General features: G+C 52.4%; 1 protein-coding gene across 1 annotated transcript in view; it reads left to right on the plus strand.

The window, feature by feature from the left end:
• Positions 1–10,844, plus strand: part of ARID3B (AT-rich interaction domain 3B) — a 58,976-nt gene extending 48,132 nt beyond the window's left edge. Inside the window, exons 5-9 of the mRNA XM_025390834.1 lie at positions 4,824–5,007; positions 6,156–6,442; positions 6,569–6,823; positions 8,143–8,244; positions 10,207–10,844. Of these exons, the coding sequence (XP_025246619.1) occupies positions 4,824–5,007; positions 6,156–6,442; positions 6,569–6,823; positions 8,143–8,244; positions 10,207–10,370 (992 nt within the window). The 3' untranslated portion in view covers positions 10,371–10,844. The remainder of the gene's footprint in view (positions 1–4,823; positions 5,008–6,155; positions 6,443–6,568; positions 6,824–8,142; positions 8,245–10,206) is intronic.
• Positions 10,845–14,053: the final 3,209 nt, after the last annotated feature.

Genomic DNA, 14,053 nt, shown 5'->3' on the forward strand with positions numbered 1-14,053 from the left:
TTCTGTATCTGCCAGTGTCCCCCTTGCCCTAAGCAGCTCTCAGTCTAATATAATACAGTCACTTTGTGTTTGACTATAAAGAGGCTAATTTTTAATGAAATTTCTACATCTATAACAACGTTGTCCTTCAAAGATGCCATCTCAAATAGCCAGGCAGTTAATCCATTGACTACTCAAAATGAATTTGTAATTCCTCTCTGGGGAGTTGCCTTCAGAGGTGGTTCGAACCACACTAGAAAATCTCAGCTGGGTGCAGTGGCTTACGCCTGTCATCCCAACACTTTGGGAGGCTGAAGTGGGAGGATTGCTTGAGTCCAGGAGTTTGAGACCAGCCTGGGCAACATAGTGAGACCCCACCTCTACAAAAAATAAAAATACGCCTGTAATCCCAGCACTTTGGGAGGCTGAGGCTGGCGGATGACTTGAGGTCAGGAGTTCGAGACCAGCCTGGCCAACATGGTGAAACCCCATCTCTACTAAAATTATTAAAAATAGCCAGGTGTGGTGGCACTCACCTGTAATCCCAGCTACTCAGGAGGCTGAGACAGGAGAATCACTTGAACCCAGGAGGCGGAGGTTGCAGTGAGCTGGGATCACCCCACTGCACACCAGCCTGGGGAAAAGAGCAAGACTCAGTCTCAAAAGATAAAAACAAATAAAAAACAAAATAAATTAACTGGGCTGAGCTAGATGGTGTGCACCTATGGTCCTAGCTACTTAGGAGGCTGAGGTGGGAGGATCACCTGAGCCCAGGGTTTTGAGGCTACACTGAGCTGTGATCACACCACTACACTCAAGCCTGGGCAACAGAGTGAGACTCCATCTCAAAAAAAAAAAAAAAAAAGATTCAAAAGAAAATAGTGCAAACTCTGAAAGCTGTTTGCAGATGGAGTTTCAAAGCTAGCTGTCCAAGGTGACCTGTAGGACAGCATTTCCTCAGCTGGGCAAGCCCTGCCATGCTGGTTCAACACTCGCCACATCTGTCTTATGCTTGTCACACACCTGGTCACTGCCTGCTCTTTGACACCTGTTTTCCCCTTTGGCCTCAATTGTGAGGGTCCCAGCAGGCACGTCACAGGCGTGTGGGAAGTGTGTTTAAGATTCCTAGTTGAGGCTGGGCACGGTGGCTCACGCCTATAATCCCAGCACTTTGGGAGGCCGAGGCGGGTGGATCACCCAAGGTCAGGAGTTCGACACCAGCCTGGCCAACATGGTGAAACCCCGTCTCTACTAAAAATACAAAAATTAGCCGAAAATCACTTGAACCTGGGAGGCGGAGGTTGCAATGGGACAAGATCTTGCCACCGCACTCTAGCCTGGGCAACAGAGTGAGACTCCGACTCAAAAAAAAAAAAAGATTCCCAGTTGAGAGCTGGGTGCAATGAGTGGAGCTTGTAGATCCCAGCTACTCAGGAGGCAAGGTGGGAGGATTCCTTGAGACCAGATGTTCGAGGCTAGCCTGGGCAACATAGTGAGACCCTGTCTCTACAAAAAAATTTAAAGATTAGCCAGGCATAGTGGTGTGCCCCTGTAGTCCCAGTTCCTCAGGAGGTTGAGATGGGAGGATCGCTTGAGCCCGGGAGTTCAAGCCACAGTGAGCTATGATCACACGACTGCACCCCAGCCTCGATAACAGAGTGACACCCTGTCTCTAAAAAGAAACTTTGGAAAAAGATTCTCAATTGAATTACCATGGGGCTGGTTGCTTCGACTCTGAGAAACATGGCTGGGTAGGTTAATTTATTAAACGCTGTAAGGCATGGTAGGCATGGTAAAGGAAAGACAACCCCTGCCTTCATAGAGTTGACAGTCCTCCAGGGATGTCGGATGAACAGACGTGAAACAATTAGAGAAGGACAATTTGCTGAACTTACAGGGGCATGATAGAAATTCTGAGAGGGAAGAAACCCACATGAACTGGGGTAGTGAGAACATGCTTCCTGGAAGGAGTGGATGTGGAAGGACATTGTAGAGGATTTGACTGGAGGCAGAAAAGAGCGTGTTTTGGGGGCAATAGGGAGAAGGCCTAGCGAGTTGGAGTGCAAGTGAGTTGCTCAGATATGCCAGGAATACTTCATATGTGATCTTTTAAGGGAGCGTTGAGGAACGTGGGTCATGCGATTGGACATGTGAGATGGGCTAGGTAAGCAATAAGAGTTTTCATAGGTTTTTAAACAAGGAAGTAAGTAATATGGTAAAAGTAGTATTTTAATAAGATTGGCTGCAGTGTGCAAGTTGATCGTATGGATAAGAGGCTACTGCAGGCATCTAATTGTGGGCCAGAGAGGGCCTGGACCAGGATGGTGGCTGCAGGCCAAAAAGGAAGATGCCTTTGAGAGGTACCTCCAAGGACGAATCATGAAGCCTTCTAGCACCCTGAAAGTGGGTGATAGGGAGAGGAGAGGAGCCAGTGCTGACACGAGGTTCCTGCCTTCCTGCCTAACTTCCAAGGGTGGTAGTGTTGCTGGGAAGAAATGAGGTGTGGGGAAAGGGAGCTAGTTTAAGGGAATGAAGATGAGCCCAGTACAGACATTCTGACTTGGAAGTAAACGGGTCACATGGGTGAAGATGCCCTAGGAGCTTCTGGAAATGTGAGCTTAGGAGCCCTGTGTGAGGGGACCTTGGGAGTGGTCCTCTCAGACACTCCAGGTAATGCCTTGGAAGGTGTGGACTCAAGGCCATGGGTGTGTTTGGGCAGACAGGCCTCTGAAAGGAGGTCGACGTTAGCTCTGTCCTGCTGGGGGCCCACATCAGGCTTTTGTCTTTCTGGTAGGGGGAAGGTTTACTGTCCAGAACAGCACTGGGAGAAGTCAACCAGCACATGAGCTATGTGTCTTAGGAGTATGCCGGTAATCCTCTGTTATTTTACCTGTGAATCTGTGGGTCTAATTCCATGACGCCTTTGTCCTTGACCCTCCAAGGACCAGCAGGTCAAGGTAAAGGTCTTCAAGGTCACTAACTCCCTCTCCACACTTAGGAAAGAGGCCTAAGCCAGGTGCTGTGGGTCACGCTGCAGTCCTTGTGCTTTGGGAGACTGAGGCAGGAGGACTGCTTGAGCTTAGGAGTTTGAGACCAGCCTGGGCAACATAGGAAGATCCTGTCTCTACAGAAAATGTTTTTAAATTCCCTGAGTGTGGTGGTGTGCGCCTGTATTCCCAGCTACTCAGGAGGCTGAGTGGGAGGATGGCTGGAGCTTAAGGCTGCAATAAGTCATGATTGCACCACTGCACTCCAGTCTGGGCAACAGAGTGAGACCCTATCTTTGAAAAAAAAAAGAAAAAGAAGAGGCCTGGTCCTGCCGCAGCAGCCCCACATATCCATGCCCACATTGCTTCCTTTTCATTCTCTGGCTTGAACCATCCTGTAAAAGAGTTGCTGAGGCTGCCATTGAGAGCTGAGAAAACTGCTGTGCCTTTAGGGAAAGAGGCTCATGGAGCAGAAACAAACAGCTCTTCCCTGCTCAGGTTGGCTTAGGGTCCACCAGGCAGCCCAGTGAGACCTCAGCGAGACTGGGGCAATGGGAGGGGGCAAGGCAGAGGAGCAGCAGTCTGTGTACAGTAAAAGGAGTTTGCCATCAAAAGGCAACAAGTCTCATACCCTGCCCCGGACGGTGACCCTTCCCTGTGGAATTCTCCCCTCTGACCTCCAGATCATTAATCCTGAGGCTGCCAAATGACAGTCATCCATCACGCCTCCTGACGAGCATCCCAGCTGGCTGTGAAAGAACTGGCCCCGCCCTTACCACGTCCCCTGGTGCTCATTAGTAGCCCTTCCTGCTCGGTGCCAGGTTTCCTAATCAAGTCCCTGGCTCCTCTCACTTCCCCTCGAGGCCGTTGGGCGGAAGCTGCTCTGACCCTCCCCCTTTCAGAGGCCAGGGAGTGGGAGAATGATTGGTGTGGGGAGAGAATTGAGTGGCTTTTCATTCCCCTGGAGACTGGTGTGTCCAGCAGCTCCTTTGACATAGCGGGGCACACGAGAGAGAAAGAAACCATTTCTCCATCAAGCAGGAGAGGAGAAAGCAGGCATGTGCAAACAAGCACACTCTTTTTTTTTTTCAAGAGGGAGTCTTGCTCTGTCGCCCAGGCTGGAGTGCAGTGGCACGATCTCAGCTCACTGCAAGCTCCGCCTCCCGGGTTCACGCCATTCTCTTGTCTCAGCCTCCTGAGTAGCTGGGACTACAGGCGCCTGCCACCAAGCCAGGCTAATTTTTTTTTGTATTTTTAGTAGAGATGGGGTTTCACCATCTTAGCCAGGATGGTCTCAATCTCCTGACCTCGTGATCTGTTCGCCTCGGCCTTCCAAAGTGCTGGGATTACAGGCGTGAGCCACGGCGCCCAGCCAAGGAGCACACTCTTACAAGCAGCACTGAGCGCTGCCAGGAGGGTAACTAGGCAGGGCTCCCCTTCAGGAAGTCAGAGAAAGGTTTCCTGGAGGAAGCTGCCTCTAAATGGAGTCTGAAAGCTGCAGAGATAAGTCGCCAGATCACTAGGAATAGTCTGGAATCATACTGCTAACAAAACAAAAACACGCACACACACAAACTAAAAAACAAGCACCTTTGAAATCATCTAGTCTGGCCCTCTTATTTACAGACGGCAAAACAGAACCAGAGAGTCTAAGTGCTTTGCCAAAGGCCCACATAGCCTGTGCATTGGACCTGTCCTGACAGCTAGTCTGAGTCTTCAGGCTTGGGGAGTTTGAGTTAAACTACACTTCCAAACAGATTCATGAGCATTGTTTCCAGCTCAGTTAAAGTGGGCATACGCGGAATCCTTCTCAGCCTGATGATGATCCCGCTGTCTCTTTCTCTCGGACAACCACAGGGACCCCCATCAACCGAATCCCCATCATGGCCAAGCAGATCCTAGACCTGTACATGCTGTATAAGCTGGTGACCGAGAAGGGGGGCCTGGTGGAGATCATCAACAAGAAGATCTGGAGGGAGATCACCAAAGGCCTGAACCTGCCCACATCCATCACCAGCGCCGCCTTCACCCTCAGGACCCAGTGAGTGGCCAGGGCCTGGGGGAAGGAAGCTGAGGCTAAAGAAAGGGGATGTTGTAACCTAGAGGAGAGGAAGGAAGGAAATTCCTTTGTATAGTTAGCAAGATGAGTGGATTCCCGAAACAGTGGGAAGCTTTCTGAGATTAATCCCTCACTAAACCAAGTAGTGATGAGAACCGCCATTTACCAAGTGTCTACTCTGTGCTGGTACTTTACTATTTCATTTAAACCTCACAGTCAACCCTGTAAAGTAGGTATGCCCCCATTTTCCACATTACAAAAATGAAGTCTCCAGGGTTAAATAATTTGGCTAAGGCCATACCAGCCAGTAAGTGGGAGAGCTGAGATTCAGACCTGAGCTTCTGTCTCTAAGACCTGTGCCCCTTCCAGGACATTGTCTTCCAAACAGCATCTCCACCCCAGTGGCTCCTCTTACCTGACATTCAGCTTACGCAGTGGCAGAGGACCCAGAGAAAGGCAGGCAGGAAGGCCCCCTTGGATTGGTGATCTGGTTTTGTCAGCATTTGAGTTAATTACATGGGTGATGGAAGCGGTGAAACCAATAGTAGCACTGAAGAATGAGGGCCAGAGAGGAGTCTGTTCTTCTGGAGCACTCTGGAAGTTGTTCTGTGAAGAGTATGCAATGTACAGCTGACATCAGTTAGGTAGCATGGTGTAGCTACAACCAGAATGGCGAGGTTCCTGGGTAGAGAACTGCTTCTTGGGACCTAAGACACAAAGAATGACAGTGTCTAGGTCCCATGCACAATAGGAAGAATTGCTCCTATCTGACTAGCCCAGCTCTGAATAAGATCAAGAAGCCAGAAAGCCCTTGTAAAACATGGGCCTAATTTTTCCCAGGGCACTAAAAAAGCACCAAAACAAATGTGAAACACCAACTAAGATGTTATTTATTTCCCCTAATGAATGGTCCTTCAAAGTAGAGCCTATTTAGGATTGAGTGGCAGTTAGAGGAGGCTGGGGCAGAGTGTCCAGCCGTCCCAGACTTTTCTGCCAAGTACACCAAGGTTGCGATCCTTTGCCCTAGAGTCCTGGCCAGCAGAGACTGCTTCCAGAGATCCACCAACCTCAACTGGGTGATCTCTGGTGCTGTTTTGGATTATTCTTCCTGCTTGCTTCCTTTCCTCCAGGTACATGAAGTATCTATATGCCTATGAGTGTGAGAAGAAAGCCTTGAGTTCCCCAGCCGAGCTCCAGGCAGCCATTGATGGCAACCGCAGGGAGGGCCGGCGGCCCAGCTACAGCTCCTCCCTCTTTGGCTACTCACCTGCTGCGGCTACTGCTGCTGCTGCTGCTGCCGGGGCCCCTGCCCTCCTCTCCCCACCCAAGATCCGCTTTCCCATCCTTGGGCTTGGCTCCAGCAGTGGCAGCAATACCAGTAGCCCTCGGATATCCCCAGCAACCACTCTCAGGAAAGGTCAGTAGGGCTCCTGGGGGAGAAGGAAGAAAGGGAGGAAGGGATGCCAGTTTCCCTGTGTTCAAGACTGGGGTTTTTGGGCAAGAGGGTCAATTGTGGATTGGTCCAGCTCCAGTTCTTTCGCAGGTGATGGAGCCCCAGTGACAACAGTGCCTGTGCCAAATCGCCTGGCTGCGCCCGTGACCTTGGCAAACCAGCAGGCTGGTACTCGGACCGCCGCGCTGGAGCAGCTGAGGGAGCGGCTGGAGTCAGGGGAGCCTGCTGAGAAGAAGGCGTCAAGGCTGTCCGAGGAGGAGCAGCGCCTGGTGCAGCAGGCCTTCCAGCGCAACTTTTTCACCATGGCACGACAGCTCCCCATGAAGATTAGGATCAACGGCAGGGGTGAGCCAGGCTCAGGGCAGAGCCTTCCCTTACTGGGAAACCCTACGCCCATTCACGCCTCCTGAGACTGGGGGCAGGGGTGGTGAGGCACATACTCCTGACCTGGAAGAGGCCCCTCCAGGTTCTGCCTTCTAGGCCCCCAGAAGAGAGGCACTGAGATCTCAGTTCACCAAGCTGAGGTTGTTTAGTAGAGGGGACCACATGTTGCCTCAGGCGGTGCTCTGTTCTCTAATAAGAGGGAAAAGCAGTTATTCACAGAGGAGGAGCCAAAGGCCTTCAGAGAGCTGCAGCGTTTCCCCACCAGCCTTTACCGCAGCACCTCACTGGATGTAGGCAAGAGCAGGGCACCCTCTGCAGGTCGGGGAGGAAGACACCCCATGTTCCTGAGGCTCAGCGAGGGGCCAGGTTGCCCCGGGCTAGACAGCGGGACTCAGGAATATAAAGAGAAGGAGGAAACACAAGTTTGGCAGCATAATTGACATCCTTTCCCTTCCTCTTCACGTCGTTCTAGTGCCCCACATTCTCTTCCCCAAGCCACACGCCCCTTTTCCCATTCATACACATTCTTTCCCATTCTGGTCCTGATGCTATCTCAAAGCAAACATGAATGAGATGTGTGGGAAGGAGCCAGGTGTGAAGGGAGCTGTACATATTCCCAGGCCGCCCCTCCCTACCCCATTGCCCCTGGGGAGCAGAAAGAAACTGAGAGGTAACAGCTCACCCAGGGCCAGGTGCCCTGCTCCTACACAAAGCAAAGGGCTGTTAGAAAAGACAGCTCACTGGGAAGAATTCTGAGTCTGGGGTGAGCCAGGCAGAGGCCGTGTGTGCCAGCACTTGCAGCCTTCTACAAACGCCAGCTGCCCAGGTGGTAATGGAAGGGAGGGGCTGAGGACATAGACTCATCTCTTTGAGGGATTCAGTCAAAGGAAAGAAGGGGCAAGGTGGGTCCTCAAAGTTGGGGCTGGGTCTCGTTGATCTCTGATTTCCTGGGCCTGGTGTGTAGTGTAGCTCAGGGTTTGCCCATCACGTGGAAAGTACCAGTGCAGAGTGGTGGGGCTGGGGTCGGCCTCCTTGCCTGCTGTGATTCCTTTGCTCTGGGAGCAGAGGGAATTGGGGAGATGAACTGTGTCAGTGGAAAAAGCCAGCAACAGGAGGTTAGCGAGACTGGGATCTCCTGCCATACCCTACACTCAGGAGAAGGTTACATAGGTGCCTTCTGACAGCGTGAGGCTTTGACCAGGGGTGGCCAGGCAGCATCAGAGAGGACAGCAGGAGTGCTGTGGAAGGCTTGACCAGGCCCACTGTCTCCCTGTCCCCAGCAGAAGACAGAGCAGAGGCCTCGGCTGCAGCACTGAACCTGACCACGAGTAGCATTGGGAGCATTAACATGTCCGTGGACATCGATGGTACCACCTACGCAGGTGAGGCCCTGGAGCTCTGCGGGAGGCCCACGTGGCTGCAGCCAGCCCCAGCGCAGCTCTGTGGCTGACCCTGCCTCTTGCCCTCCGTCTGAACACCTCCCACGGTGGCTTCCTTTTTCCTGGTCTCAGAGTTGCAAAGGTTAGGTGGTCCTCTGGACGCGTAGAGACTGTGGATTGTTAACAGGATGGTAGGTCCCTCCCACTTTGGCAGAAATCTTTCACCTAACCCTTTTAGACCAGTGGTTGGCTCGTTAATGGAAGCAGTCAGTCAGTGTCCCACAATCCCCCCGTCTTCTCATGCACAGCCTTTCTCTGACTGGTTCAGCTCTTCTCTTCCTTTTGCAGACTGAGACACAGGCAAAGGAACCCCGGTATAGCAGAATCAGCTTACATTGTTAAGGTCCCCGCCCCCCAGTCTTTTATAGTTATCTCTTCCTAAACCTAATTTGGCAACAGTGTTTTGTTGGTTGGTAGATTTCGCACCTTTACAGAGTCTTTCCAAGGGTTTAACTTAGTATTCATGACTGGGCATGGTGGCTCATGCCTGTAATCTTTGCACTTTGGGAGGCTAAGGCAAGAGGATCACTTGAGCCTAGGAGTTTAAGATCAACCTGAGCAACATAGCAAAATCCCAAATCTACAAAATACAAAACAAAATTAGCCGGGCATAGTGGTGCACATCTGTGGTCCCAGCTACTTGGGAGGCTGAGGCAGGAGGATCACTTGAACCCAGAAGGTCGAGGCTGCAGTGAGCCATGATTGTACCACTGCATTCCAGCCTGAGTGACAAAGCAAGACCTTGTCTCAAAAAAAAAAAAAAGAAAGAAAGAAACAACTTAGTATTCATAAAAACAGCAGTCCCTTTCCCATTCCCATTTCATTGGTTTACGGATGAGCTTGGGAACAAGCCCACCTGACACTTGTTAAGCACAGCATTGTCGGGCGTGGTGTCTCACACCTGTAATCCCAGCACTTTGGGAGGCCGAGGCGGGCGGATCACGAAGTCAGGAGATCGAGACCATCCTGGCTAACACACAGTGAAACCCCGTCTCTACTAAAAATACAAAAAATTAGCCAGGCGTGGTGGCGGGCGCCTGTAGTCTCAGCTACCCAGGACCCTGTGGCAGGAGAATGGCATGAACCCGGGAGGTGGAGGTTGCAGTGAGCCGAGACGCACGACTACACTCCAGCCTGGGCGACAGAGCGAGACTCCATCTCAGAAAAAAAAAAAACAAAAACAAAAACAAAAAAAAAAACGGGCGCGGTGGCTCAAGCCTGTAATCCCAGCACTTTGGGAGGCTGAGACCGGCGGATCACGAGGTCAGGAGATCGAGACCATCCTGGCTAACACGGTGAAACCCCGTCTCTACTAAAAATACAAATAATTAGCCGGGTGTGGTGGCAGGTGCCTGTAGTCCCAGCTACTCCAGAGGCTGAGGCAGGAGAATGGCGTGAACCCCGGAGGTGGAGCTTGCAGTGAGCCGAGATCGCGCCACTGCACTCTGGCCTGGGTGACAGAGCGAACCTCCATCTCAAAAAAAAAAAAAAAAAAAAAATTTTTTTTTTTCTGCAGAGACAAGGGTCTTCCTGTATTGCCCAGTGTGGTCTCAAACTCCTGGCCTTGAGCTATTCTCCCGCCTCAGCGTTCCAAAGTGCTGGGATTATAGTTGTGAGCCACCGCACCTGGACTTGCTGTTCCTCTTTGTGTACCCTGGGTACACCTGTCTCAGAGCATTTATGACATTTTAGCAAAATTACTCTGACAACCTATCTGTCCCCCTCCCCAGCCCATCAGCACTTCAAGGCAGGACAGCATTTGGATCTTCTCCCATCACCCCCTAATGCAGTGTCTACAGCGGAGTCAGGCACAGGGCTAGGCCAGCAGTGAATACTTACTGAAAGGAGCTGGCCCGCCCCTTCGCTCTTCCTCTGCCCACACTTGCTTCTCTCCCCCCTACCAAGGTGTGCTGTTTGCCCAGAAGCCTGTGGTCCACCTCATCACGGGGTCTGCTCCCCAGAGCCTCGGCAGCAGCGCCAGCAGCAGCAGCAGCTCTCACTGCTCACCAAGTCCTACCTCATCCCGGGGCACCCCCAGCGCAGAGCCCTCCACCAGCTGGTCCCTCTGATGGGCAGGACCCAGCTTCCCACTTGCCACTCTCCTGTCAAGAGTGAAGGAAGTTGATGCACAGAATTTACCTCATCTCACGGAGCCCACGTCGACGAGCACCATTTGGCCAGACATTGAGAGTTTGGATGTGCCCGTCTGTCCAGGTTCCATTCAGGTCCTGCTGTACTCTGGGGGCAGGGAGAGGCTAGAGGGGCAGGACAGACAGCGTTGTCCAATCAGGGATTGTCCTGGAGAACTGGGTGGGGGTCTGTGGGTGTCCAGCTTCCTCCAGGGTTCCCCAGCCACCTCCCAGCTCGGGGCACAGTGTATTGACAATCTGTCAGCCGACACAGGGCTGGAGGCCCTCCATTTCCCTTCCCCTTTAATTTATTTCCCTGCCCCTGCCTTCTGCCATGACCCCAGGGCCACTAGTCTCTTCCCCTGTTTTTAAGTCCCATGTGGGGCTGCTAGGAGCCAAGAGCATGCCTTCATGCTTCTCTGCTGAGCATGGGATGGGGCCCTTCCAGACCACCTTGCCTACTGTTAGGTTCCTGGGGTATGGGTCCCTCAAACGCAAGTCTTGAATCAGTCCTCAGGGTCCCAGATCCCCCTTCTAATGATCTGAAGGAAGAGGCTGTGAGGGCAGTTGAGGGCCAGGGCCCACAGGGCATCTGCTGATGAGAAGGCAGAACCTTGGGGCTGTCCAGCCCTGGCACCTGCTTCACACGGACCCTTCTCTGACCCCCCAAACCTCATGCTCCCCACTTGCCCTTATCGGCCTGCTCTCCCAAGAACAGCCCACTCGTCCTTTCCCCAGCCCTCTTCTCTCTTCTGTTTCTTATGGGGCCATCTTGGCCTCACCATCCCCACATGTGCCGCTGTCAGGTTCATTGAAATACCTCAGATTTGTAATTGTTGATGTTTGAGTCTTCAGGAAGTATTTGCATCTCTGAAATCTTTTTTATATGTGTTTTGCTGACTTTTGTTTTTTTATTTTAAAATTTTTATTGTTGTTGTAGCACCAAAGAAATGAAAACAGATCACCCCCAAAGTCAAGCAAGTGATTGGGTACCCCGGCCCCTCTGGCCCTTCCCTCAAGCCCAGTGAGGAGGCGGGTGGAGGCAGGCAGGGGAGACGACTCAGGGATCGCGGGGGCGGGAACGTGGAGTGGAGAGGCCTGCTCTCACGCTGGTCGGGCCCTGAAACCACACCAGTTCTGAAGACCGTTTTCTGCCACACCCCCACCCCCAGCTGACCAGGGAGGCAGCAGGACATCTCCCCATCACTCAGCATTCCCAGCTCAGGGCACAGGCAGGCTGGGGTCCTTGCTGACTTTGCCAGAGGTTGAGCCGCCCCAGGGTATGAGGAGATGAAGAACTCCACAGCTCCTCCTGAACCCTGGGCGGGAGCAGGCAGCTCCTGTGCTATAAAGAAAAGGCAGTTCTTATGTGCGGCTCACCTCAGTCGAGGAAGCCCTGGAATGTTCAGCAGAACACCACCACTGGGACATGGGGCTGTGGCAGTGGGAGACACCACACATGGCGTGTGTGTGTGTGGTGGCGCAGCTTGTATTCAGTCCTGTGTAGGAGAGGAAAGGGAATCAAAAGCTTGGGCACAAACAGATACCTCAGCCTGGTAAGCTGCAGCTCTGCTCAACTGCGTCTTCTCTCAGCCCTCCACACGCGGTCACCCCCACTCCCACACTCACACACACACGCCCCCCATTTCCCGGGGGCTGACCTCGTCTAGCCTCAGCCCGCAGGGTGTGGGCAGAGAAGGGCATCTGGGACCTGGTGCCAGTGAGGAGCCCAGTTGGCTGGCACTGGGCCCATGTGAAGGTGTCTCAGACATTTGGCCAGTATGTCTTTCTCAGGGGTTTGGTCACAAAGGATGGACTCTTCCCACCCAGAGGATGCAGGGACAACACACTGTGTCCTTCTGGTCACTGGATCCTCTCGCTTTCCCCAGGCAGCTCGCCTGGCCACACCGTTGGAGTGGACCCTCACTGCCCTCAAGGACAACAGCAGGGTCTCACCCAGAGAGTGATGGGGGGTGCCAGCAGGTACCCCCAGGAGTGGGGCCTTGGCCCAAGCAGAGCTTTCCCTGAAGGTGCCATCAGCCAGGGCAGCTCTGTCCCCTCCCTGCTCCCCATCTTATGTGTATTCTAACCAGAAAAATGTGATAGCACCTGGGTAGCCTAGGCAGTGAATAAATACCTCAGATGTCCTCCTGCAGCAAGTGTCTGTATATGTTGTGGTTATTTTCTATCTTACATGTTCTCGAATGTTTATATTTCAATAAACCTCTACCTCTTCACACAAGCAGGTCTCTCTGTTGCTTTGAGTGGCCCTTCCAGTGGACAGTACTGGGGAGAGGTGAGCTCCTTCAGAGTGAAAGGGGACTGAGTGAACTACTCCTGACCCCTTGATTTGTCCTGAATCTTCTCCCATTCACTCACCCCTTCTTCAAAGGGAAGGCTCACTGAGCTCACTCTCAGCTTACCTTCTGTGTTAGCAGGGTTCTCCGGCATTACCTTATCATCAGAACTGACTCCAGTGATGTCACATCAGTGTCCTGGCAGGCACAGGGCCAGCGGGTCACCTTGATTGAGCCCCTGTTGAGCTCCTGCTGGGTCAGACGATAAGGGAGGACCCACAGGGTTATCTAGACGGAGATGGATTCTTTAGACTACAGCATCACTGGGACTGAACAGCAGGCTACCACTGGTGGGAGACAGAAGCTGCAGCAGCCACAGAACTTCTGGAAGGCTTCCCACAGGTGGTAACGTTAAAGCTGGAAGAGTCAGAGTTTGCACCTGGAGACGAGCAATTCTTGCAGAGGAATACATGCGTGCATACGTACATATGAATACATACGGAAATGCAGTGGCATCAAAGGACCTGGCATTGGGGAACTATGGCTGGTGCCTTGGGTCAGTGGGTGGAGGGGAGGGGAATTGGGAAAAGGTGGGGCCAGGATTAATGGATTTGGGGGCCATCCTCTGAGAATCAGGATGTATTTTCACCAGGGCATGGGCTTAGAAGCTTTTCTAGAAAGGTGATGCCAGGCGACCTGCTGGGCGTGGAACCCTGGGGCACTGCCAGTGGAGCTCAGGCCTATCCCCAGAGCCTTTCTCTACCATGATGCACACTCCTCTGGGCATACTCTGAAGATGTGCAGAGAGGCAGGCCTTGTGTGGACTGGTAATTGCCTCCGCCATCCTTGACGACGTACTGACGACACCTGTTTAGGTAACCACGTGAAGTCAGGCTAGCAGGGTTTCCTATCTGGCGTTTTTTATTTTGTGTGTGTGTGTATACATACATATATATGTGGTTTTGTTTTGTTTTTGAGACATTGTCTTGCTGTGTCATGCAGGCTGGAGTGCAGTGGCACAATTATAGCTCACTGCAGCCTCAAACTGGGCTCAGGCGGCACCCATTTCAGCCTCCCAGATAGCTGGGACTACAGGTGCATGCCACCACGCCTGGCTAATTTTTTCTTAAAAACTTTTTGAAGAGATGAGGTCTTGCCACGCTGCCCAAGCTGGTCTTGAACTCCTGGGCTGAAATGATCCTTCTGCTTCAGCATCCCAAAGTGTTGGGATTACAGGCGTGAACCACCACACCCAGCCTCTGGCATTTTGAAATGCTAGAAAAAGAGGGTGACATTGGGACAGTCTTGAGCGTCCATTGCTGATTT

The sequence above is a fragment of the Theropithecus gelada genome, chromosome 7a, assembly GCF_003255815.1.
Source record: "Theropithecus gelada isolate Dixy chromosome 7a, Tgel_1.0, whole genome shotgun sequence".
NCBI classification, from domain to species: Eukaryota; Metazoa; Chordata; class Mammalia; order Primates; family Cercopithecidae; genus Theropithecus; species Theropithecus gelada.